The sequence below is a fragment of the Mustelus asterias genome, chromosome 13 (assembly GCF_964213995.1).
Source record: "Mustelus asterias chromosome 13, sMusAst1.hap1.1, whole genome shotgun sequence".
In the NCBI taxonomy this organism is placed as follows: Eukaryota; Metazoa; Chordata; class Chondrichthyes; order Carcharhiniformes; family Triakidae; genus Mustelus; species Mustelus asterias.
In genome coordinates this window covers 88,859,566-88,874,183 of record NC_135813.1, presented here as the reverse complement: position 1 = coordinate 88,874,183, position 14,618 = coordinate 88,859,566, and the positions used below count along the sequence as shown (strand labels likewise).

General features: G+C 49.5%; 1 protein-coding gene across 1 annotated transcript in view; it reads right to left on the bottom strand.

The window, feature by feature from the left end:
* Positions 1-4,019: 4,019 nt before the first annotated feature.
* The window catches only part of LOC144502292 (tricarboxylate transport protein B, mitochondrial-like), a 68,128-nt gene continuing 57,529 nt past the window's right edge, over positions 4,020-14,618 (bottom strand). The window contains exons 2-4 of the mRNA XM_078226105.1: positions 13,394-13,527; positions 10,639-10,712; positions 4,020-7,229 (exon numbers count right to left, since the gene is read on the bottom strand). Of these exons, the coding sequence (XP_078082231.1) occupies positions 7,115-7,229; positions 10,639-10,712; positions 13,394-13,527 (323 nt within the window). The 3' untranslated portion in view covers positions 4,020-7,114. The remainder of the gene's footprint in view (positions 7,230-10,638; positions 10,713-13,393; positions 13,528-14,618) is intronic.

The window sequence follows — 14,618 nt, the reverse complement described above, 5'->3', positions numbered from 1 at the left end:
GCGCGCAGTACTCCAAGTGGGGTCTAACCAGGGTCCTATATTGAATAACCATTTCTAATATTTTTATCTACTTCAGAGAGAATCATAGAATCCCTACAGTGCAGAAGGAGGCCATTCGACCCGTCGAGTCTGCACCAACAACAATCCCACCCAGGCCCTATTCCCGTAGACCCTCATATTTACCCTGCTAATCCCCCTGACACTACGGTTAATTTAGCATGGCCAATCAACCTAACCCACACATCTTTGGACTGTGGGGGGAAACTGGAGCACCCGGAGGAAACCCACGCAGACACGGGGAGAATGTGCAAACTCCACAGACAGTGACCTGTGGCTGGAATTGAACCCGGTCCCTGGAGCTGTGAGGCAGCAGCACTAACCACTGTGCCACCGTGCTGCCCCATCATAGAATCCCTACAGTGCAGAAGGAGGCCATTCGGCCCATTGAGTCTGCACAGACCACAATCCCACCGAGGCCCCCATCCCCACAACCCCATGCATTCACCCCAGCCAGTCCCCCCCCCCCCCCCCCCCCGACACCAAGGGGCAATTTAGCATGGCCAATCCACCTAACCCACACATCTTTGGGTGTCGGGGGAAACCGGAGCACCCAGAGGAAACTCACGCAGACACGGGGAGAACGTGCAAACTCCACACAGACAGTGACCCGAGGCTGGGAATCGAATCTTGGTCCCTGGCGTTGTGAGGCAGCAGTGCTAACCACCGTGCGATAATAATAAATAAACTTAAATAAACTTAAAAGATAAGAGCGAGCACGCGTGTGACAGAAAGATAACAAAACAGAATTATGTTATGATTGATTTTAATCATCTTTGGAAAGCTAGCATTTCACATTTCAAACGCAAACCTTTGCCTGTCACAACCTCACCGAACGTGTAGGATTCCTCGATTAACATCAGCCCATTGAGAGGAAGGATTGGTTGTCAGTGAGGGGCACACACTGGGTTTGGACTGGAGGTTAGAGGATGCTTTCTCATGCCAATGTGACACAACCTTCCTAAAGAACAGAGATCAATTCAAGGTCAAACCTGAGGTTCGGAGAAACTTTCAGCTCCCGCAGACAGTTCCGACGAGGGGTTGAGATGTAAATTTCTGCTCCCAGGTCTGACTCTGGAATTCATCAAAAAAAGGTTTTGTTCGGCGGAGAAGAAAGGGATGCCTGTCGGCAGCACGAGTCACTCATTACCCAGCCGCTGTGCCAACTGCTGGCATCAGCTCACAGCAGAGTGATGCCCTTTCCTGTTCCGACGTGGCATTTAACCACTGGCGCCAAACCAGGTTTCTGCTGCCGCTCTTGTCTCTCATCTTTGAGAGGTTCCTTCCTGAACAAGCTCCAAATTCAGGACTCGGATTGGAACCCAGTGGCGGTACGAGACAATATTCATGTGCATCGTAAATAAGGCACAGTGAGAAGTCTCACAACACCCGGTTAAAGTCCAGCAGGTTTATTTGGAAACCACGAGCTTTCGGAGCGCCGCTCCTTCATCAGGGGAGTGGAGAGGTAGGTATCACAAACAGGGCATGTATAGACAAAGACACAATTGCAAGATAATGGTTGGAATGCGAGTCTTTACAGGTAATCAAGTCTTTACAGGTACAGACAGTGCGAGCGGAGAGAGGGATAATGACAGGTTAAAGAGATGTGAATTGTCTCAAGCCAGGACAGTTAGTAGGATGTTGTGAGCCCAGGCCAAATGGTGGGGGTTACACATAGTGTGACTACATGTAACCCCCACCACATGTAGCCTCCACTCGCACTGTCTGTACCTGTAAAGACTTGATTACCTGTAGAGACTCGCATTCCAACCATCATCTTGCAATTGAGTCTTTGTCTATACATGCCGTGTTTGTGAAACCTACCTCTCCACTCATCTGATGAAGGAGCAGCGCTCCGAAAGCTCGTGATACCAAATTAACCTGTTGGACTTTAACCTGGTGTTGTCAGACTTCTTACTGTGCCCACCCCAGTCCAACGCCGGCAACTCCACGTCTTGTAAATAAGGAGCAGCTGCTGACCTGAATTCCTGCAGCACTAAAGAATTCCTCAAGACTCTCCGCTGAGGACAAGCTTTGACTCACTCCCTCGCTAATGTGGAACATTTGTGGAGTCAGGTTATCCAGGATCGATGATGCTGGTGAACCAAGCGGCGCTTACTCAGCAAGAACCGGCTCAGTGACGTCCAGTTTGGGTTCCGCCAGGATCACTCAGCTCCCGACCTCATTACCACCTTCGTTCAAACATGCGGCATGGTGGCAAGTGGGCGGCACGGTGGCACGGTGGTTAGCACTGCTGCCTCCCAGTGCCGGGGACCTGGGGTCGATTCCAGCCTCGGGTCACTGTCTGTGTGGAGTTTGCACATTCTCCCCGTGTCTGCGTGGGTTTCCTCCGGGTGCTCTGATTTCCTCCCACAGTCCAAAGATGTGTTGGTTAGGTTGATTGGCCGTGCTAAATTGCCCCTTAGTGTCAGGGGGACTAGTTAGGGTAAAGATGTAGGGTTACGGGGATAGGGCCTGGGTGGAGTTGTGGTTGGTGCAGACCCGATGGGCCAAATGGCCTTCTTCCACACTGTAGGGCTTCTATGAAAAGAGCTGAACTCCCGGAGTGAGGGGAGAGTGTTGCCCTTGACATCACGGCAGCACAGTGGCACAATGGTTAGCACTGCTGCCTCACAGCGCCAAGGACCAGCGTTCGAGTCCCAGCTCGGGTCACTGTCTGTGTGAAGTTTGCACGTTCTCCCCGTGTCTGCATGGGTTTCCTCCGGGTGCTCCGGTTTCCTCCCACAGTCTGAAAGACGCGCTGGTTAGGTGCACTGGCTATGCTAAATTCTCCGTTGGTATATGCACAGACAGTGACCCAAGCTGGAAATTGAACCCGGGTCCTTGGCGCTCTGTGGCAGCAGTGCTCACCACCGTGCCATCCAATGAGATAGATACGAGAGTTTATAAAGTGGGGGTTTAGGGTGGTGTTGGTGATGAAGCAGAATGGGAAAGCAGAAACTGATAGCCAAGTTCCACACACGAGGACGGCCTCAACCGGGATTTTGGGTTCATGTCACAGTGTGTGTAACCCCACCATTCAGCCTGGGTTTGCAAAATTCTACTAACTGGTCTAGTTTGGACCAGGGAGCGGCGCGGGCTTGGAGGGCCGAAGGGCCTGTTCCTGTGCCGTATTGTTCTTTGTCCTGGCTTAAGACAATTCACATCTCTTTAACCTCTGATTATCCTTCTCTCCACTCGCATTGTCTGCATCTGTAAAGACTTGATTACCTGTAAAGACTCGCATTCCAACCATTCTTCACATTCCAATCTGTAATTATCGTGCAATTGAGTCTGTGTCTATATATGCCGTGTTTGTGAACCTACCTCTCCACTCACCTGATGAAGGGGCAGCGCTCCGAAAGCTCGTGATTCCAAATAAACCTGTTGGACTTTAACCTGGTGTTGTGAGATTTCTTACTGTGCCAAAACTGGGAGAGCTGTCTCTCAGACAGTTAGTAGGACTTTGTAAGCTCAGGCCAAATGATGGGGGGGGGTTACTTGTAGTGTGACTACATGTAACTCCCACCACATGCAGCCTCCACTCACATTGTAACTGTAAAGACTTGATTATCTGAAAAGACTCACATTCCAACCATTATCTTGCAATTGTGCCTTTGTCTATATATGCTCTGCTTGAGAACCCAACTCTCCACTCACCAGACGAAGGAGCAGTGCTCCGAAAGCTCGTGATACCAAATAAACCTGCTGGACTTTAACTTGGTGTTGTGGATCTTCTTACTGTGACCACCCCAGTCCAACGCCGGCATCTCTACATCTTGGTGATGAAGAGACCCAGTATATAGTGACCAGTATAAAAGCATCGGCTGTGTGTCAATTGGTAGCGCCTTTATGTCAGAGGGCCGTGGATTCAAATTCCTCTCCGGGAAAGAGCCACGACCCTCCCAGTCGCTGGGTTTAAATACACCATTGCTAGTAAATAAGAGCAGAGGCCCAGATGATTAATGCACAGTCAATTTATTATTATTAATACATAATATTGTAAACATTGCCCAAACTGAGAGAAATAATAATAAAATACAGAAATTGCGATGATAAAAGGTCACACCTAGAATAGACGACACAACATTGAGACGAGAGAGATGTCAAGTGGGGGGTGGTGGCGGGGCTGGGGGGGGGGTGATTCCTATCTAGTCAATGCCAGTTTGAGGTACAGTTCACATGGAGCGCCATCTTCTCACAAGCGTTTTAGCGTGCAAAAAAAATGTTCTTATTGCTCACAGGATGTGGGCATCACTGGCAAGGGCATTCAAAATTCAATCAAAGCATTTTCCCCAATTTAGCCCATCATCAAAGAGTCTCCATCAGCCTTTTATAACTGGTATAGGTCACAATTTAATAGCTTTTTTGCTGATCCCTGCATCGTGACAAGTGTTCACAACATCAGTTACATTCTTGTAGGATTTGGGTGCTTCTTCCATGACTAGTTTGGGCGAACCAACACAAATAGCAATTCCCTTATCTGCTAGTTTGTCCAACACATCCTGGAAATCTAGGTTACGTCTAGATGTAGACATGGCAGGCGGTTCTAAATGTTTCTGTCTACCCTTGATCAGTGCCAGTAAGTCAGCCACTTGGGAGGCTTGCTGGGCCCTTTTCCAGGGGGCAGTGAAGAGGTCAGCCACAGAAACATGCTGGAAAACCCCAGCAGGTCTGACAGCATCTGAGGAGAGAGAATAGAGCCAGAAACGTTGGCACGACTCCCTCTCTCTCTCCACAGGTGCTGTCAGATCTGCTGAAATTTTCCAGCATTTTTCTGTTTTTATTTCAGATTCCAGCATCCGCAGTAATTTGCGTTTATCGAGGAAGTCAGCCACATCGCTGTGGATCGAGATTCCACACTGTGGCACAGGGACTGGATAAGGATGGCGGATTTCCTTCCCAGGAGGACGTTTGCAGACCCAGGTGGGGATTTTATGATAACCCAATAGCCACGTGGCCACTCTTACCGGCACCAACTCTTTATTCATTGAATTCGGCAAATGTAAATGTGTATTGACTCAGCAGTGAGTGCTGGGTGCGCTAAGCAGATCAGGCAGTGTTCCAGTGCTGCGTTTGCCCTCATCAACCAGTACTGGAAATGGTCCACCCGCACCCCCGCCTCCCCTTTCAAATCGTACCACTTTGGGGCTTATTTGGAACCAGCCCCTCAGAAGGGGGGGGGGGGGGGTGACATGAAGGAGTGCTGCTTTGCATTGTGGGTAATGGACACCATTGGCGGAGGGACCACTTATGGATTCCAAGGAATTACCATCCTACGGAATTGCGAAACTTCTGCTACACACGTCCAAACAGCCAGAAGGCTAGAATATTCCCCTTCCTGTTACTGACAGGGTACACAGTTTGGGTTGACAGCAAATATTAGAGTTGGTGGAGGGGGGGGGGGGGGGGGGGCGGTGGGGGAAGGAGTCCAGGCTTTGGGGCCTACTTAATTAATCACCTTCCATTCACAGGCGGATTACAAAATAACTCCTTCAACTCATCACAAAATAATTCACATTCACAGATTTTTTTTTATTTGTGGGATATGGGCATCGCTGGCTGGATTTGTTGCCTATCCCTAATTGCCCTCAAACTGAGCGCCTCACTCGGCCACTTCAGAGGGCAATTAAGAGTCAACCTCATTGCCGTGGCTCTGGAGTCATGAGTAGGCCAGATCAGGTAAGGACGGCAGCCATTGTTGGACACATCCAGCTCTTCCAAATGGACAAGTTGATCAATGTTCTCTGGAATCCGTTCTAGTTCATGATGTTGAAGATGCAGACTTTTCAAGCTCTTTAAATGCCAGAGCTCATCCGGCAACTCTTTTAAATTTATTGTGGCTGATATTAAGCTTCTGAAGATTCAGCAGCTGCCCAATTGGCACAAGGAAGAGAACTCAGGACATTAGTGAAGCAGATGGGTTTTTCCGACAATCAACAATGGTTTCATGGTCACCAGTAGACTTCCAATTCCAGATTTTTATTAAAATCAAATTTCACCATCCGCCGTGGTGGGATTTGAACCTGGGTCCCCAGAGCATTGCCCTGGGACTTTAAATGGGTAGCACAGTGACACAGTGCCATGCCACTGCCTCCCCTTCAGACTATGAGACAGACAAATTGACAGTCCCAATTTAACAACAGTAGAATTATTTAAAGAGTTGGACTTGGCAGAGTAAGAATAATAAAGGACAAGTGGGCGTGGCACCTTCACAGGATGGCAAGAGCCTCTAGGTTATGGAGGAGGAACACAGGCCAGGATTTCTCCATCCCGCCCACTGCCGGGGTCTTCCAGCCCTGCCAAATGCTCATGGACTTTTGACTGGCCAGCCACATCCCCTGCCATGGCAGGGCTGGACAATGCCGACCATAGGAGGCCATTGTACCCCTCTGGTCTCCCACCGTTCAGTGATACCATGGCTGATCTGCATCCTAACTCCGCCTTAATCACCTTGGCTTCCTGCCGTTTGGGATACACAAGGCCTCTACAATGATTACCCATGATTCACGGTGACTGTTCTCATGGTCATGTGATTCTCCCCCCCCCCCCCCCCCCCACCCCCACCCCCACCCTCAGCATTGGAAGAGTCCATTTTATTCAGACAGTATTCCATTCGTGGTCTGTAGGCACTTGAAACAGTTAGTTAATTTATCTTCTAAACCCCTTCTCATGGTAATAAAATGGACATTAATAAGACGACAGTCACTTTGGCACAAATAAAAGAAGAACATTTAGACAGGCATCACAAGTGATTGGCACGTAATACATCGTCAAGGCTACCAGACACCCGGTTACAGCAAATAATTTAACTCTGTGTTACCCGACGTGATTGGTTAATGGACAGTGTTTGGCAACGCAGGATCGCCCCTCACGATTGGCCCATTCGAAACGCGCAGAATGCCCCTCTTCCTGTCGAGATCCAGTTATCCTCGGCCTGGTCACCCGTTACCCGCCCTCCCCCTCCCATCCCTCTGGTCGCCATGCCAACAGTGTCCCACAAGCGGCGCCTCCCCCTCCCCCCTCATCCCACATCGCCCCTGCTCCGCCAAAGACTTCAGTCTGTCTTCCAAATCTTGTTCAGCACCTTCACCACTTCTTCATAGATGATGAAAACTATGGCAACATCGAGGCAAACTCGGCCGAGGCGTGGAACAGTCCCTTTGTAAAACCTTCCGGGAGAGACAAGAGATATTTAATTAGGGTTCCCAACTCACTACTTTTCCCCTGGAATCTCCAGGATTTAAGGACTAATGGAAAAGCAGCCAGCATGATCAAGGACCCCACGCACCCCGGACATACCCTCTTCCACCTTCTTCCGTCGGGAAAAAGATACAAAAGTCTGAGGTCACGTACCAACCGACTCGAGAACAGCTTCTTCCCTGCTGCTGCCGTCAGGCTTTTGAATGGACCTATCTCGCACTAAGTTGATCTTTCTCTACACCCTAGCTATGACTGTAACACTACATTCTGCACCCTCTCCTTTCCTTCTCTATGAATGGTATGCTTTGTCTGTATAGCGCACCAGAAACAATACTTCTCACTGTATACTAATACATTTGACAATAAAAAATCAAATCAAATAACCAACAGGACAATTAGCGAGCAATGAACCTGGGGAAAAAAGTCTTGAAGATAGTAAAGAAAAGGATTTTTTTTTTTCCAATGCTTTCATCCATTATCTCTTTTTTTCTCTCTCCATGTAGTGTCCCTAATTATCCAACAGTTGCCCATCGAGGTTCTCCGCTGATCTCTAACTCGAGCCACCTTGCTGTCACAATGGGACAGCAGATGCAGGCCTGAGGAATGGCCTCTGTTGGTGCAGCGAGTGAGCCTGATAACTCTTTCCACTCACTGAGCTAACCAGCCCTAACTCGGCTAATCAATTTGAAAAGTATTGGGGCGGCAGAGTGGTTAGCACGGCTGCCTCACAGTGCCAGGGACTCGGGTTCAATTCTGGCCTTGGGTCACTGTCTGTGTGGAATCTGCATGTTCTCCCCGTGTCTGCATGGGTTTCCTTCGGGTCTCCGATTTCCTCCCACAGTCCAAAATGTGCAAGTTAGGTGGATTGGCCATGCTAAATTGCCCCTTAATGTCCCAAGATGTGTAGGTTAGGGGGGTTAAATGGGTAAATACGTGGGGTTACGAGGATAGGGCCTGAGTAAGATGCTCTGTCAGAGGGCCAGGGCAGACCCAAAAGGCTGAATGGCCTCCTTCTGCACTGTAGGGATTCTGTGATTCTACGAAGTTAAGTTGTTGCAGCAAGTCTGCACTCAGCACTTGAGCTAACGACTTGTTCCATGTGTTGAAAACTCCCTTTCTTCATTATTTCTCTATTATCTATTGTCACAAGTCGGCTTACATTAGCACTGCAATGAAGTTACTGTGAAAATCCCCTAGTCGCCACACTCCAGTCCAAAGATGTGTGGGTTCGGTGGATTGGCCGTGCCAAATTGCTCCTTAGTGTTAGGGGGATTAGCAGGGTAAGTAAGTGGGTTGTTGACGGTGCAGGCTCGATGGGCCGAATGTCCTCCTGCCGATCCTATTTTCTATGTCCAAAATCATGAGAGTTCTGGATGGGGTAGACAAGGAGAAACTGTTGCCATTGGGGGAAGAATCGAGAAGCAGAGGATTAGGGGAACGGATAATAGAAGCAATGCAGGCGCTGCCCACTCGGTCGCGGGTCTGCCTTCTGTCGCCGTCAATTTATAGTCAGCCTTGACACATGCACGCACTCCTGGCGGGCATGTCTGCTGCTTATTAAAGGGCGATTGGATTGTCTACTTTTTAATGTCCCAGATTAAAAGGTGCTGACTTCTCCCTCCCAAATAATCCTCCGCCCAGGCTATCACCGCCACTCCCCTGTCTCCCATCTCCCGGTGCGGGGATTTAGTACAACCGAGACTCTCGGCCTTCCCCAGCCACTGCTCCATATATCTTGTGGGATTATCCCAGCCTTGCCTGTGGGGACATGAACCCTCAACCACAACATCTGGGACACAGCTGGCCAAAAACATCTGGAAGGGACATTTTAAAAAGACAATTCTAATTGGGGAGGCCAATTTTTATCAATCGGTTGTATTGATACTAAACATTGCTGTCCAAATAACACTGAATGCTGTTCACCAATCGACCCAGTGCAGGCTGACCACATTACCTCCCAACTAAACAACTCCTCGATTTTTAAATTCTCATTCTTGTTTTCGAATCACTCGATTGCTGCATCGTAGAAAGCATTCTTTCTGGTTGTATCACAGCTTGGTATGGCTCCTGCTCTGCCCAAGACCGCAAGAAACTACAAAAATGGTCGTGAACGTAGTCCAATCCATCACGCAAACCAGCCTCCCATCCATTGACTACACTTCCCTCCGCAAAGCAGCCAGCATAATTAAGGACCCCACGCACCCCGGACATTCTCTCTTCCACCTTCTTCCATCGGGAAAAAGATACAAAAGTCTGAGGTCACGTACCAACCGACTCAAGAACAGCTTCTTCCCTGCTGCTGTCAGACTTTTGAATGGACTTACCTTGCATTAAGCTGATCTTTCTCTACACCCTAGCTATGACTGTAACACTACATTCTGCACTCTCTCCTTTCCTTCTCTATGAATGGTATGCTTTGTCTGCACAGTGCGCAGGAAACAATACTTTTCACTGTATGTTAATACGTGACAATAATAGATCAAATCCCTCCCTATCTCTGTAATCGCCTCCAGCACCTCAACTCTCTCAATCTCGCATCACCCGTTTTTTTTTTAAAGCTTAAAGTTTATTTATTCGTCACAAGTAGGCTTATATCAACACTGCAATGAAGTTTCTGTGAAAATGTCCTAGTCGCCACACTCCAGCGCCTGTTCGGTTACACTGAGGGAGAATTTAGCATGGCCAAGCCACCTAACAAGCACGTCTTTCGGACTGTGGGAAGAAACTGTAGCTCCCGGAGGAACCCCACGCAGACACGGGGAGAAGGTTCCGACTCCGCACAGACAGTGACCCAAGCCGGGAATTGAACCGGGCTCCCTGGCACTGTGAGGCAGCAGTGCGAAACACTCTGCCACCGTGCCGCCCTGTTCTGGTGTCTGGTATGTCCCCAATTCTAACCACTCCACCATTGAGGCCCTGCCTTCAGCTGCCAAAGCCACGAGCTCTGAAATTGCCTCCCGTAACCTCTCGGCCTCTCCCTCACCCGTCAAGAGACTCATTTGCCAGAATTTTACCAGCACACTCGCCCCACCCTGGCTCGCTGAACATCATTGTCCATTGGCCTTGGGTGGGGTCTTATGAGCTTCGGGTGGATGAGGTGATAACATTCTGACAATTAAAACCAACTCTTTGAGCAGACTTTGGGTCACCTGTGCTAGTATCTCCACCGTATGTGGTTCAGCATCAATATTGACTGGATTAGCGCGCCACCCGGGAATGTTTTACCCATAGAATCCTTACAGTGTAGGCCATTCGGCCCATCGGGTCTGTAACGACTCTCCAAAAAAGAGTATCCCCCGCTCCCACTCCACTCCCACCGAGACAAGTATGATGCACCACAGCTGTCACCGTATAAAAAAATTTAATCATTTTACTTACGCCAAGGGGCCTTCATACTTCATTATCTTGAAAGCACAGTCCCAGGTACTCCTGTATTTGTGAGCCTCCAAACCCTAAAAACAATGGAGACAAGAGGTGTATAGGACAAACCTCACTCAGGGCACGTTAAACATTCATGGATATGACTGTGTGTCGAGGTGTTTGCTCAAGTTCCCAGTCTGAAGGCAATGGGCTCCACGGTTAGTGTGGCCTCTGTGACAATACAGTGCCATTAAGAACTGTATTTTATATCATGTTTCTGGTGAAGGTGGTGTTTAGAAGCCAGTTCTGTTTAACAATGCCAAAATTATCTACAACTGGCTGCTCACAAGCTGAGCATGCAGAAGGTTAGCTACTCCTAATGGGCGGCACGGTGGCACAGTGGTTAACACTGCTGCCTCTCAGCGCCAGAGACCCAGGTTCGTTTCCCGGCTTGGGTCACTGTCTGTGCGGAGTTTGCACATTCTCCCCGTGTCTGCGTGGGTTTCCTCCCACAGTCCAAACCTGTGGGGGTTAGGTGGATTGGGCATGCTAAATTGCCCCTTAGAGTCAGGGGGACTAGCTAGGGTAAATGCATAGCGTTATAGGGATAGGATTGTGGTTGGTGCAGACTCGATGGGCCGAATGGCCTCCTTCTGCACTGTATGATTCTATTCTATTATTGAAGTGTTTGTTTTAATCTTGGCTAATGCAGTTTTGTTAAGGTTCTCCCCTGGGTTTTTCAGAGTAGGGTTTGATTAGGTTGATCAGCAAGAGGACAAGCGTGTGTGCGCGGGGGGAGCTAGGCTTACAGAGACAGAAAAAGCAGGCAGTTGCAGTTTGAATTTGAAAAGACCAGTCGCTCCTTTTCTCTCACTCTCTTCCTGGAAATTGAAGTCTGGAACCTACTAGAAAATAGGTATTTTTCTCCAGAGGTCTGCAAAATGCAAGATGTGTTTCTCTGTCTCTCTCTGGAGTTCTGCTGTTTGAAGACAGGTCTATCGCTGGAGACTGCTCTCTAAGAGTCAGAAGATGGGTGTCTCTCTGTCCAGAGGGGTTAAAAGGCTGCAGGACTGGGGAACTCACGTAAACCTGTGTCATCTCACTACCTGATGCTAAAGAGAGATTTACATCTATGGGGATATTGCTTAAATTGGAACTAATAGAAATAGCTAGCAGTTAAGAATGATATTTTGTCATGTTTAAGTATTTCAACTGGTAAAAGTTATGCTAATTATTTTTGTTGTATTTTAACTTGTGCTGTTAAATAAAGTCTGTTTGAATAAAAGCTTCCCAGTGGGTCAATCGAATCTGGAGCAATACACCTTATGCTTACTCTAATGCCAAAATCAAAAATAGTTGGGATCTAGGCTAACTTCATAATGTACCTTGGAGTTTCTGATCTGGTCCCTAACGCCTCCCACAGCCTCAGCAGTAAACGCAGCTTCTCTGCATCAATTCCCACCTCAATCTTTGGCCACAAAAGCTCCTTGCAATCGGTGTGATATGGGAGAAGAATGTTGGATCTTTCACAGCAGAACCTTCCTCTCCTCTCCCTCTCTCTCTCCCTCCCTTCCACCCACATTATCTTCAGCAGTTAATCCAAGCCCATTCAGGAGTGGCCAGGCCCTGCCTCTCTCAGGGGGCCGGGCCCTGCCTCAAGAAACTAGGCCCTGCCTCTTTCCCAGCCCTTACCCATGGTTACTGAGACCCAGCAGCACAGCTTAGACCAGGGAGTGAGCCAGTGATGTGTGGATGACTCGCTGACATTGGCAGTGAATTAACCCTCTGAACCTTCCAATCATACAGCATAGAAGGAGGCCATTCAGCACACTGTATCTCTGATGGCCCCCTGAAAGAGTTTCCAATTAATCCCACTCCCCCCTGTTCTTCCCCATCATCAAAGTGTTCTTTCCAAACATTTATTCAATTCCCTTTTTGAACATTCCGATTGAATCTATTTCCATTGACCTTTCAGGAAGCGCCTTCCCGATCACAACAACTTATAGAATAGAATCCCGACAGTGCGGAAAGAGGCCATTCAGCCCATCGAGCCTGCACTGACCACAATCCCACCCAGGCCCTATTCCCGTAACATCACGTATTTACCCTGCTAATCCCCCTGATACTAAGGGACAATTTACCACGGCCAATCCACTTGACCCGCACATCTTTGGACTGTGGGAGGAAACCGGAGCGCCCGGAGGAAACCCACGCAGACACGGGGAGAATGTGCAAACTCCACACAGACAGTGACCCAAGCCGGGAATCGAACCTGGGTCCCTGGCGCTGCGAGGCAGCAGTGCTAACCACTGTGCCACCCACTCGCTGTGTCAAATAATTCTCTTCATCGCCCCACTGTTTTTGCACCAATTTCTTTTCAGTCCAGGTCTCTCCGGTTACTGACCCTACTGGAAACTGTCTGTCCATATTTACTTTATTAAAACCCCTCCAGATTTTAAACACCTCGATTAAATCTCCTCTTAAGCATCCTTGTGCTGAGGAGAAGCACCCCAGTCTCTCCCCTGTACAATTGTTCACCCATTCTGTCCTGCTCTCTGTTAATTGTTAAGACGCTTTAGTAACTGAGTGAACGTTCCCAGCCCCCGCTCTCCCCCCAGCCCCCCGCTCTCCCCCCAGCCCCCCGCTCTCCCCCCAGCCCCCCGCTCTCCCCCCAGCCCCCCCGCTCTCCCCCCAGCCCCCCGCTCTCCCCCCAGCCCTTTCCGGCTCTCAGAAGGATTTTCACCGCGTGCCGGGTGGTCTTGGACCCTCGTACCTGCAGTCTGGTTTTCACCACATCGAGCGGGGTATTGCCAAACACGCTGGCGGCACCCGCGATGGCGCCAAACAAGCCGGTCACTAGAGGGTTAATCTCCTTGGCAGCGTTGTCCCCTGATTGGGCAAAGAGAGAGAGACGTCACGGTGACCCGGCAGTGATTACACACGATCGCACAGTACAGCACGAGGCCATTCGCCCATCGGGCGGGATTTCACAGCCTCGCCCGGGCGGGCGAGGCCGGAACTTCCCGCCCGGGGTCAGTGGAGATTTCCGTTGCCGGACCCTCGCCCGCTCCCATTCCGTGGCGGGCAAGGCGGTGGAGTCCCGGCCATCGTGTCTGCGCTGCTTCTTTGAAAGAACGATCCAATTAGTCCCACTCTCCATCATCCTGAAAACATTTGTCTTTTCAAGGATTTAACCGATTCCCGTCGGAACGTTCGCATTCCTGATCGTAGGAAAAGTCACTGAGCAAAACCCATTCCCCTCCTTCCCTCTCCAATTCTTCTGCAAATTGTTTTAAATCCAGGATCACTGGTTAATCATTTTATCCTTACTAATCACAGATACCGTGTGATTTTAAATACACCTCTCAAATCACAGAATCGAATAACTTTACGACAAAATAAAGGCCACACAGCCCACCGTGTCCGCACCGACTCTGATAGGGCATCTTACCCAGGCCCGATCCCTGTAACCCCACATATTTACCTGGCTACACACCTTTGGACACTACAGTGTAATTTACCCTGGCCAATGCACCTAACCCGCAAACCTTTGGAGTGTGGGAGGAAACCCACGCAGACACGAGGAGAATGTGCAGACTGCACACAGACAGTGACCCAAGCCGGGAATTGAACCCGGGTCCCTGGCGCTGTGAGGCAGCAGTGCTGACCACTGTGCCACCGTGCTGCCCTTTATCTCTTTATGTTTTTGAAGCCTAACCTGTGATTTGTAAGGGTTTAGCTCGAGTTCCTGCCTAACGCCAAGTGTTTTCTTAACTGCCCGATCGACTCACCGAAGCAACATTATATCCCTGCCTGTCGAGGGTAAAGTCCCTGTGACACGGAGCAGAGCACGGCACAGGCAGTATTGATGGAGCAATATCTCCCCCTGATGGTAGACACGGGACACTGCCATTGCCACTGGCCTTAAAACCGGCGGTGTTCCCTGTGAATACCCCACGGGAGTCACAGGGTGTTGTTACTGAGTTCCAGGTGGTTCT